General features: G+C 49.0%; 1 protein-coding gene across 2 annotated transcripts; it reads right to left on the bottom strand.

The window, feature by feature from the left end:
- Positions 1 to 5,770: 5,770 nt before the first annotated feature.
- LOC122387680 (protein SET-like) lies at positions 5,771 to 11,329 on the bottom strand. Of its 2 annotated transcripts, none has more exons than XM_043378084.1 (5): positions 10,952 to 11,329; positions 8,590 to 8,779; positions 7,986 to 8,247; positions 7,180 to 7,250; positions 5,771 to 6,225 (listed from the first exon to the last, which is right to left on the bottom strand). In XM_043378084.1, the coding sequence occupies exons 1-5, from the start codon at positions 11,210 to 11,212 to the stop codon at positions 6,125 to 6,127; spliced, it is 885 nt and encodes a 294-aa protein (XP_043234019.1). In that variant the 5' UTR covers positions 11,213 to 11,329; the 3' UTR covers positions 5,771 to 6,124. The 2 variants fall into 2 exon arrangements, with proteins under 2 accessions (XP_043234019.1, XP_043234020.1); XM_043378085.1 differs by having other exon boundaries at positions 5,771 to 6,222.
- Between the last annotated feature and the right edge of the window lie 737 nt (positions 11,330 to 12,066).

Here is a 12,066-nt window from a genome sequence, read left to right as displayed (position 1 = left end):
GACCGCAACAATGTCCACTCACACCTCTGCAGGGGCCGACCGGACGTGCTGTCTGTCTGTCTGTCTGCAAATATTCTTTCGCCGTTCTATTTTTCTGGCATAGTCTAAAACTAGGCGTGTTATTGCTCCTCAATGACTGCACGCACCCATTCGAGTTAGATTCACGAAGGCTCCCTGTTTTGCGGTCTTTCACTTCACGAACAATCGTCTAATTGCATCATCCGGTTTGACGTTTCTATGCACGTCAATAAATTGCTGCGTATTTTGTTTGAGTGGTATGAAAATAATGAAGCCAGCTATGGTAGTCTTTAATTTAAATGCACGGGCCCGCCAACTGGATAGTCATACCGACCATGGTCCCGCGGAATGCCGGCGATATGTCATTTAATTGTGGTAACCGTTTTGACGAAAATAAAACTGATCTTACGAGTATGTTCTTACTGATGTTAGTTTATTATGCCTCCCTAGCCAAATGCCTCCCTATTATATTTTCAGCTCACGAACCGGATATACCCAACCCAGCTACAGCAAAACAAACATGCCATTTATCATGGCGAATGTTTCATTACTCGGGTTAGCAGTTCATTGGGCCGTAGGAATGTGTACCTAACTACTTCGCAGCCTGTTCATTATAGCTCAATACTATAACTACGCCGGAATTCTCGGTGTCACAAATCCGACACGGATCCCGCTGTATCCCTCTCCCCTCCATCTCCAGCCAGAAATTACCCTATGGCGCCTAAATATGCAGGAACCAGCCCCGACGATTCGCGATCGGTGCCAATGGACGATTCACAATTTCCGGCGCAACCTACACATGGCCGGTGAGAGATTTCACTTCCCAGTCAATCAGTCCGTGATCCCTAGGTTTCAGCGGATTCCAGGCTGACGTTCGAGCAGCATCTCAAATGCATGCATTTCGGAGCGAGAACTAGTCACCGCATGTTCTGGTACCGGGCCGGTCGGTGCGAAATGGATCGTGATCAATGACTGATGACTGGTGAGTGGTGATTGGTGACTTATGTATGCTGGTGTCTGGTGACTGGTGATTGCTGACTGCGACTAGTTATCAGTCAGCCGTCAGGTGACCCCGACTGGATCAATGCAATTGGTATCAAACAGAATCGTCCCTGGTCTCGCCGCCATGGTTCCCAAGCTGCCCGTCTACCAATCGGCACTCGACCGACCAGGGCCAGGCCAGGGGGAGCTGCAAAGACGGTTCGCCTAGTTACGAGCACGACCGTGCCGCGCCGCCACTGTCGCCCCAGCCCTCAATGAGATCGAATGTATGAACGTAAGCGCAAGAATGCGTGTCGCCTATTCCGTTTGTCAGGACTCAGAGTCCGAAGGATTGTCGCGAGTCATGCAGCCTTCACATCATACAGCGTATGCGTCTAGCGAGCCCCTCTTTAGTGACGTCAGAAGTCGAGTACCGGCCGAACAGGCTTCAGTCCAGGCCCGTCTTATCCACATAGTGCCACCTATCGGCCGGCCCACCGACTCAGGTTGACATATGTATGCATGTATGCACTCGAGGCTAAGCGCATTACGCTGGCGGTCCACCGGCCGAGCCGGTCCGGCGGGGGCGGGGGCGGGGGCGGCAGCGGCTGAACGAGGGGCGTGTCCGGCTCGGGCGGCGGCACGCGGCACCCCTGTGGGACTCCACCCTCGACTGTTCGGCTGTCCGACCGATCCACGCCGTCCACCGAGGCACCGGACGGGTCGGAGAGCGGTCCGTGCCACATGGTACACGGCTGAGCGAAGCCGGTCTCTGCAGGGAAACCATTTGGATGCTGTTCTCAATAGTAGTGAGTAGAGCATGCCATTCATTCCCTCTCGATGGAAGGCGGTAGACAAATGAAAGAGGGCCGGATCATTTAGCAGGAGTGTCCATTACCGTCGTTGACACTAAAGTGACAGCAGCTCGGTTTGACCCCAGCAGAGTGCCAGACTGCACCACTGGATCAACCTCCAGCACCACCGATAGGACTTATGAGCTGACATCCGTTAGAACCTTTAGTACGGTGCTATAGATCGATGGGTCAGTCCGTCGGTAGGTCGGTCGGTTGGTTGGCCGGTGGGTTCGTTGGTCAGACGGTCAGTTGGTTGGTTGCTCTGTCGGTTGATCGACACGTTGGATCTCTTGGTCGTCAGATGGTTGGTCGGGGAGTCACATCGGCTCACAGTCACATCACATTGGCGGTCCATCGGCTAGACTTCGTTCGTTGGTCGGTTAGTCAGCCCAGCCATCGGTCAATCGGTCATTACAACCATCGGTTGATCATAACCACCATCGGTCGGTCAGTTGGTCAGTTCAACCATCGGTCGATCGGTCGGCTGAGCGCTTAACGACCGCCACTGGCCGCGCCAAATAAGGCCTGGCGCGACGGTACTGGCGTCGCAGCCGGCCGCGCCGACGGGAAAGCTGTCGGGCTTTTTTCCTCGCCAGGTGAGCGCGGCAGCGGAGCTAATCTGCATCCCGGTAGCGTCACATCGGCACCACCGAACAGCGCGTGCTCGCCGCCGACGGACCGGCGAGATTCAGCGGCCGCGGACGTTGGGGGACAGGGGGGGGGGGGGGGGTGGCACCCGGCGGACAGGACCGCTCACCTGGCCCCAGCGCGACCAATCACCGGCCGCGCCGAGCGCCGCAAATGGACACCGCCCGGACGACAATGTCCGGAAATGGATTTGGAGCCCATTCATTGTGAGCCGGGCGTATTCAAGGCCGGGTTTGACACTTGCATTGGCTCAATGAAATCACTCAGCTGGCCTTGGTACTCGGCGCGTAAGCATATTCGGAACGATCAAGCAGGCTTTTTGAATGTGTCGCATGATCTCTACCGGACGGAAGGACAGCATTTTTCAATATGGCGCTTGGGATGATATTTTATGGGTAACTGGTAGGCCCAATTTTTAGGTGAAGTATGTGGCTAATATCGTGGCGATGACCTGTTCCTTGGCCGCCGTGCAATGCCAGTCCCCGATCGTGCAATATTCCAGCTGTGAGACCGTACAGTTCCCACCGCAGTGAGATGGCAGAACCCTGGCCAATTTCCGTTGCAATGCAGGATGATAGCATTATTCCCCTCTACCAACAGAACAGTCTGCCTGAAACCTTTCCTAGTGGTATGACATTGTCCTTTGTCAAGTGGATGGCACGGTCCCCTGTCCCAGTGGGTAGTGCAGTGACGCAGTCCCCTCCCCAGTTCATACGCCAGTAGTGTCTGCACCAATCGTATGACTCAGTTCCCCGGTATAAGTCAGTCCTGCACCCTCTACCGGCTGACTGGGTGGTCGTCCACTCAATGTGGGCGTAAGCCCCTCGCGGTTCATACTCCATAGTCCGGCGCACCCTGGCCGTCACTGGTGACGAACGTACTGCGTGGCCCACGGGTTTGTTGATACGGGTGTCTCCGTTGTGGTCCCCCGTGTAACGGACCGCAGTGACGCCGCTTCCGGGGAGACAGGGAATGAATGGTGGCACTGTCAGAACGTGTGGTTAGAACTCTGACCATGGGAAATACCCATACGTGATTAGCTAGTTGGTGATTAGTGTCAAAGGTTGCTGCAATGATAATTGTATGAGGTCCACGGTCCATACCTATGACTATAGATCAGCGAGACCCGCGATGATCACTGACCAGACTACCCACGACCCTAGTGTAAGGGTGTCTCGTTCACAAACCGCCAAACGAATTTTGCATGTGTGAGAATAATGCAACATTGAGTGAAAATGTCAGTTAAAATTGATACGTTCCAGGACCGGTCGCTGCCGTCTTTCCAGCATTCCGCAGTGATGCCTAGGACCGATTGAAAAACTCAACAGGCAATTGGCTCACTAATCGTGGAACACCAACAGCATTGAAGGGATGAGGACGAAGTCCCGATTTAGGCATTCCTTGAGATGCTAGATTGTCGATAACCCACGGTGAACCAGGGAAGATACCGATAAAAGAGATGGCAAACTCCCTCCCGAAAAGAGCTCGATTCATTCTTCACTCTAGCTCCCACAACGATGAGTTGTTTTCGAGTGGGTTGAGCGAAATAAAAATGACAGCACGAACGTCATATCACACTGAAGACGCACAATATTTCCGGGCAGTCCACGTAAATACGCTACGCTCGGCTCGCGTGGACGGTGCTGCTGGGTGGCCCACAAGGCGGTGGCGCCACCTTCCTGTACCCCAACCGCCATCTACACCACACTTGCCCGAAGCCGGATCCAGCCGTCTCTCCAACCACGACTACATTTAACCCGCGCGGGGCTGGGGGGGGTAAATTTTACCCCCCCTCGCGAATTTTTGCGATATCTCAAAAACGGCGGCGCGCAGCGCCGCCAAACTTTCAGTACCTTTTCTTACATCAATTTGACACGTTCCCTGAAAATTTGAGCGAAATCCGTCGGAAAATTTTTGAGAAATTGACGTTTTAGTGACGTCATGTTCGCTATTTTCGCCTCAAAAACGGCAAAAGTTCAAACGCCGCTAACATCTTCATTTTTAAAGGAATCAAGACGTAACAAAAAAGGTTATACGTAATTTTACTTTGTCTATCAAATGGCTATCTCGGTTTTTTGAAAATTTTGGATTTTGGCCTAATTTTTTTCAAAAAACTAACTTTTTTTGAAAAATCATTATAAAATCCAAAATTTTGAGTCTATCGAAAAAACCGGAATATATGTCAGAGAAGTGGTCTATGTGCACCTACATACCAAATTTTAGAAGAATCGGTTCAAAAATGTGGGAGTTATTCAAAATTTTATGACGTCACGACACACAATTTTTTTGAAAAATGACTTTTTTGGAAGTTCTAGACCTCGTACGGAAACAAAAATAGCACCATTCGATTCGCCGTGAAAAACTGCATCAGATAGACACCTTTTTAGGCCTTAACAACCAACTTCAAAATTTGACCTCACTTGACCTGACCTTGACCTGACCTCGACCTGAAATTCATCCAGAGGTGGTCCATATCACTTATTGAGTGTACCTATTGAATTCTATGAGTAAAATGACCCATAAAACATGTGTCGCACATGCCCTTTTCTATATTTTGTTTTTTGGTGACCTGACCTGACCTTGACCTTACCTCTGAATGATATTGTATGCAACGAATGTTGTCTTGGTAGCCTAAGAACACGTTTTGGGCGATCAGTCTCAGTCCATGACTCCATTCTTCGGCAACTACGGTGCAAGGCCGATACTGTAGAAACTTGCAATTTGTACCCTTGACCTGACCTTGACCTTGACCTCAAACTTTAAATTAAGTACATGTTTTTAGTAGTTCGTGATGAGAGCTTTCGATTGGCGTTTGAATTTTCCAAATCGGACCATTAGTTCGGGAGATAACAGGGGGGGTAAAATTTACCCCCCCCCCCCAGCCCCGCGCGTTCGGCTGGAGACCCCAGCCCCGCGCGGGTTAAGTTATGAAATCCCCTGGTCCCTGCGCTTAGGTATTCCGTTCAGGTAAGCTCAAACGCATATTCTTCGGTGCGCTTTATGTACATATTAAAACAGCCATCTGCGCGTAAGACAAGGGAATGTGAAACGATCGCGCCACGCGCCGAATGAATATGATTTTACGCCACTACTCGCGCAAGCCCTACCCATAGTTTGTATACCGTTTTGCGATTACATAAAATTGTCCCCATCTCCCTAGAGCCAGAGGGCGCTCTCCGGAGACTACACATCACTCGGCAGCTGCTCGGGGCTGGGCTCAGGGCAGCCCCTCCGCCGCCAGCGCCGCTCCACCCCACCAACACCAGCCGTGAAAATTTCCATTTCTATTTGCCAATGTTTCACGGCAGCACAGCGCAAGCCGGCGGACGTTTCGAGCTTTCCGAGTCTGCCGGCCTTGTTTTCAGTCTGCCAGAGGCGGCGACACCGCGGCGGTTGGGCCACGGACGTGTAGAAAAACACCGCCGTCCCCAACAACGAAACAAAACAGGACGACAGCGCCGTCGGCCGAGAGGGGTGTAAGTACCGCACAACATGACAGGTCCTGAGTATGTACAAATGAATTGGCTTTGTGGGTACAGCTCTGTGAATTCGGCCGTGGCTCGCCGCTCGCCGCAGTCCCGACCCCAGAACCTCCGACTGTCCCTCCCGCCCTCTCCCCCCGCTCACTGGTCGTCCGCCTCTTCCTCGTCTTCGTCCCCCTCCTCGTCATTCGCTTCCGCTTCGTCCTCATTCGCCTCATCATCGTCATCGTCTTCCAAGCCTTCTGGCGAACAGGGAAGAGAGCAGAGCGATAGTTAGTCGGTGCTCTGACCGGCTTAAGGGGGTGGTCTCACCAACAGAGGACAATCAGGGCTAACAGACATGGACTGTCACGGTCGACCTATGGCGGAAAATCGGAGAACTCAGTTGGACGCTGGGATCGGTCGAAATAAAAAGTCGAAGGACATAAGACAAAAAGCAAAAAAAAAATCTGAGCAGCACGCTCAAATGACTGGAGGGTCTAAGGTGAATGAGACTTGGTCATAGAGTTCACTTTGAATTACACTTTGAATTATACTGCAGCCCGCCTAACGTAAATGCAACGGCTACACGTCAACAGCGACGGCGGCTGTCACCCTGCCACTGAGTCATTCAACTAACAAGGCTCATGTGACTGATGCGGTGGGTAGAACAATAAAAGGTCACCACCGGCCCAAAGTAAATGTCTGAACGACGTCACTCCAGGCACGTCATCAGTCATATCCGGGTCAATAGGCATATGGGGAGGGCATGGTAACGGCGTGGGGATTCTCTGCGAATCCCATAAAAATAATGTTGGGAGAGCATCAATTTTATAGGCAATTTTGAGGATAACAGACGCTCATTAACAAATCTAATGTTGAAAAAAAAAAAACAGGAAACTGAAATAAAACTACACGACAAAGCTGAATATTTAACTAGTGAGCTCATCTGAACTAAAAAAAAAAAATCATCTTAGCAGACAAATATGAAACAAGGTAATCACAACACACTTTTAGACCATCGCGGTTGTACAATCATTGTGTAGAGTGTAGACAATGATCTTAACGCAACGACAGAATGTGCTGCCTGTTCAATTAGTGACGGTCGTAATAAAGTCACTTTATTTCGACCGCCTCTGCTGCTCAGCTGGGGCGATGTCTAGCCCGACGTAGGTACTAAGTACATTTCTCTCCCTCCTCTTCCCCGACGTACGTACCTTCCTCGCCCTCCTCCCCGTCCACGTCGTCCTCCTCCTCCATCACTACTACGCTCTCGTCGACATCACCCCTGCAACGAGACAGCATATGTTAGAGCCGGAGAGGGATAGGGCAGCTGTTAGAGCCGGAGAGGGGAGGGCAGTGGAGCCAGAGAGGGGGGCTGTTGGAGCCGGAGAGGCCGGGAGGGCAGCTGTTAGAGCCAAAGAGGGGAGGGCGGCTGTTATAGCCAGAGTAGGGGGGGGGAGGGGGCAGCTGATAGAACCGGAGAGGGAGGCAGCTGTTAGAGCCGGAGAGGGGAGGGCAGTGGAGCCAGAGTGGGGGGGGGGGGGGGCAGCTGTTAGAGCCGGAGAGGGTAGTTGTTACACTCGTTAGACTAGCCGGAGAGGGAGGACAGCTGTCAGATCCGGAGAGGACAGTCATTTTGGAGCAGACTGCAATTAGAGTAGCCGCTCCCTTCGTGACTGTCAGCGGCAGCCAGCAACAGCTAAACAGTAAACATGATACCATGGAATTATATTTGCAAGTGTAAAGCAGTGAAAACGACCATCCGATTCGAAAATAAATCAGCGCCGATTAGCAATGGCTTTTTAAGCAAACAAGTGAAATCAAGGTGAAATGACATATTTTCACAAAGCAATAAACATGCCAAGCAGTCCCATTGGCGATTCACTTTTCCCACCTTCCGCTATCAATACCGGCCTGCCACTCACTAACTAACTGCCCCCTGAGTATTCCCTCTATCATTTATCATTCTCCCTCCCTCCTATCACCCACTCCTCCCTCTTCCCTCCACCGCGTTACTCACTCCTCCTCCTCCTCGACGCCATTTTCCACCTCGATGTCGGGCACCAGGAAATACTGCAGCGGGTTCGGCCACATGTCGTCCTTGATGACCTCGGCGATGTCGTCCTGCGACGGGTCCTCGTGATCCTCGAACCACAGGAAGAAGGACTTGACGTCCAGGCCGCGCTTCCGGCCCTGCTTCATCTTCTCTTGCCGACTCCGCGCGCTCTTGACCAGGTTCATGTCGGCGCTCCAGCTGATCTTTGTTGACTCTGACTTGGGATCTGTGAACACGGGGAGTGGGGAGGGGTGGGGCGCGTGTTCAAATAAGAGACGGAATGCAGTTGTTAGCACGTCCTTGACAAGACTTGTACCAGGCAATGATTTCATCTGCCTGGCTGTTCACAGTGTTCACTGAGAGAAATTAGAATAACAAAACTAGTGAACTAGCAGAAGTCAGCCATACCAAAAACACTCCAATTCTCCATTTCAAAAGCTGAACTCAGTAATTATCAATTCGATTCTAGGCTTAACACATCATTGTAAAATAAAGTACATATTTCATCATTACTTCCATTTAGTCATTGCTAAATGCCAAAAGAGCACACCTGATTGCAGCTGCATACCTGATGTTCCCAAATGGAACTCCTTTGTTAGTACATCATTTGAGAAGTAGGGGTTCTTTGAGAAGTGGAACTTGATCCTGTAGCCGGACTTGATGTCCTCGAATTCCTCCACCTCCAGCTGGGTCATGTAGTGGAGGCATTCTTCCTCCTCCTCATCCAGTAGTGCTGATACTTGTGGATGGTTGGCAAACTAAATATCTCAGTCAAGGAACCAACACAGATGGGCAGCCTACACACCCTACACAATCATGCCCAAAGCTCCTGTCAAAGCTCAATGTCACAGGCCACAGCTAACTGCAGCTTAGCAAATACTCAATTACATTACTACTCTGGTTACCACAATATATCACTGGTTGAATTTTGGGCTAAATTTTAGGCTGGTTTAATTGATATATGGTGTATAAAACAGGCAGAATGTTCAGGGAAAAGATAGGAATGATAAATGACTCAGCATTCCTTGTCAGAATATCATTGGAGATAGGTATACTAAATATAAACCATGAAGTGCATGTTTTATGGCTGATTGTAAAGGAAGAAGAAAAGCTCTATATCAACATCACTAACATTTGTAGACACAATGGAAAGCTGAAAATAAGAAGCATTCAAACAGTGTACAATGCATGTGCATGTAATACAATATGCTCATAATCAATGACCCACTAAAATCTGACCCACTTGATGTGTCATGTCAGTCCAGGCACAAACCCATTAAAATAATTAATCTGAATGCTGATTGGTTCCAATGGTTCCATGCTCATAAACAGCATATTGAGTACTGCACAAAAGCATCTATACCAGTCGGGGAAACTGTGGTCAAATCTTCCATTTTTAGAAAGCCTTCCATTTTTGGAAGGATTTTCTATATATGGGTACGCACCTTCCAAAAATGGGTACGCTGACGACGTCATCGTACCCAAATATAGAAAATGTTGCGCATATGTTGGAACTTACCGATTTCCGCCGAACATGAGGCAAATGCGACTATCGCCCCTGGTCGCTTTCTATTCGCCATAGTGAAGTGTCCATAATCTAGCGTGGATGCCTAAATCCTAGCGTGGATGTATTTTAGGTAATTTTTCAAAGTAATGAGTCGTGGAAAATTGACAAAAATTTACCGACAAACGATGGTTTTATAAGACTTTATCAAACATTTTGTAAGCAAAAAGCATCAAAAACGAAAAGTAAATATCCTTAAAAGTACTTTAGTGACGGGCCATGCTTGTTCGATACCGCCGACTTTATTTACAGTGCGGAATTGTCTGGACAGAGTGCGGCGGTTTCGGGAGTGTAGTGGCGAGTAAAACTTGTATTTGTTGCCGTTTTCTGCATTTATTAGCATATTGTGTGGTTGATTTCAATTTTTTAAGGCTTTTGCCAAACATTTGGGTGGAGGTCTCGTCATTTTTCAATGTTTTTTCCGGAATATGGGACGAATTAAATAGGCGTTGCTGCGCCGTTTTTCGTGTTACTTTCTATCGAAGGAGCATGAATCTTCAATTTATATGAGGAATAGTAAGTTTAATTTAAACCATTTTTTGTCAGGGCTATAGCTGTGTTCCTCCTGGTTGGTTATTGACCAGCTGTTTTCTCTTCTGAATTTCTATGTGTCCTCTAGAAGTAGAAAAAGAGAGCAGTGTGCCAGGACACCATGCTATTATATCACTATGTACATTGACATAGCATGCCTGTATTACCATCACTAGCACTGCTGCTTCTCCTTATATCAATGATCATAAATGGCAAAATCAACTATTAATGTTACACATTTAAAAAGGCCGTAACTTAAATCAAAGAATGTGAATCACAGTTGGGAACACTGAGATTAGACCTTCCAATTTTGGAAGCCTTCCATTTTTGGAAAATGCATACCCATTTATGGAAGGTCCTTCCAAAAATGGAAGGCTTCCAAAAATAGAAGATTTGACCACAGTTTCCCCCACTGATACAGGGCTATTAATTATTAAATGTGCATCAGAAATAATAGTCCAGGCACAGGAGCTTAAACTGACCTCTAGCAGTATAGCATTACGTTGCCACCCCTATCGGGGTTTGACTGAAAGCCATGACCAAAGGTGAAAAAATTACTCCACGATCATTTCTTGCTGCACCAGCAAACAGTGCAAAAATTTCGAACCTGGGCATTACCATTAACTCGTAAGTCATTCAAGCCAGTCTTAAGACACTATTGTCGATTTCTGATGCAGTAAAGGGCAGTTAGACCTACAATTATGGATGAAATACACAGATGAGGGTGTTGTTAATGGAAACACAGCAAAAAATGGCAAAAATAATTGATGCATACATCCGTAACACGAGTGCTACAATTGCGGCGCAGACGCCGGTTGCATGGCCAAAAGGATACTGCAGTGACCCAGAAGTTAGGAATCTTCTTGATTATTTCGTTCCGTTTTTCGAAAAACGGCTTCCTCAACTTGTTGTACTTCTGTTCTACCTTAAGGATTTCTTCACTAGCCTTCTCGTTGAGGGCATCGATTTCATTTTGACACCCGTCGATTTCCTCCAAAGCCTTCTGCGTCTCGGCGTCGAAATCACGGCTTTCTTCTAGGTCTCCGGACTCGTCTATCTTTTTCATCTTCTTGGGTGTCGGTCCTTCAGTCGACATATTGTCGAAATGTGATAAACACCGGCTATTTCACAATATAACACCTATACTATTTCGAAGCGCGCGAAACACCACCACGCCGCGCGCTCTCAGAACACGACGTCCGGTCTATTGATTAATCTGATTGGCTGTTGGAGCGGCGCCACTACGCATGCGCAGTTCTGTCTAAGTAAGTTGCGTTCAGTAAATTATTGATGGCCGTGAATCATGTTAAGAGACATTGATATTTTTTACGTTTTTCGCTTGTAATAATTGGTTTATGTATGTTACCTTGGAGTTTATTCCAAATCTGCTCAGCTTTTCAAGTATTTTACGTGAGTTTTGCCTCACTCGTGAATGCTAATATTTTCCCGTCACGAAGGAGATGAGTCGCAACCTGCACACCGCCCGCGGCTCCGTGCCGACTGCCGTGCTTCATTCCCGTTCCCATCCCAGTGCCCTGTGCCGCCTGGCGCCTTGTATCCTGTCCGGCACCCTTCCGGTACCGAGCATCCGCAGGCTCAATCCATAAGTAGGCTCTCTATTCCGTGAGTAAAGGACTAGACTAGAGAAGGAGCGCGGGATTGAAAAAGGCAGGAAAGGGTCCGGTGAATGGACACGGGTAAAGGGATTAGGAAGTGTTTTACATTGGTCACCACTCACCTTAGTCTCTTCGTCTCGCATTCTGGAACCCAGCACCCTCCCCCCCCCCTCCATCCCGCAGTGTTGGCAGGGCAGCTCCGCCCGTGGTTCCGACTTTTGATTTCCGTCTGGCCTTTTGGTCACCGTTCTCCGGGCCCTGTGCTTGCTACTCAAACAGCCACCCTCGTCCCATTCGGTCGTTAATATCCTCCTTTTATCAAATCCTTCTATCC

This window comes from Amphibalanus amphitrite, unplaced genomic scaffold, assembly GCF_019059575.1.
Source record: "Amphibalanus amphitrite isolate SeventyFive unplaced genomic scaffold, NRLGWU_Aamphi_draft 000294F_arrow, whole genome shotgun sequence".
Lineage (NCBI taxonomy): Eukaryota > Metazoa > Arthropoda > Thecostraca > Balanomorpha > Balanidae > Amphibalanus > Amphibalanus amphitrite.
This window is presented reverse-complemented; position numbering and strand designations above follow the sequence as displayed.

Excerpts from the sequence above, each read along its gene's own strand:
- LOC122387680 (XM_043378084.1), bottom strand. The coding sequence starts at position 11,212 with ATGTCGACTGAAGGACCGACACCCAAGAAGATGAAAAAGATAGACGAG. Across the intron at positions 8,780-10,951 it reads CTAACTTCTGGGTCACTGCA|TTTGCCAACCATCCACAAGT; the intron begins GTATCCTTTTGG and ends TGAGATATTTAG. Across the intron at positions 7,251-7,985 it reads GGCGTCGAGGAGGAGGAGGA|GGGTGATGTCGACGAGAGCG; the intron begins GTGAGTAACGCG and ends GTCTCGTTGCAG.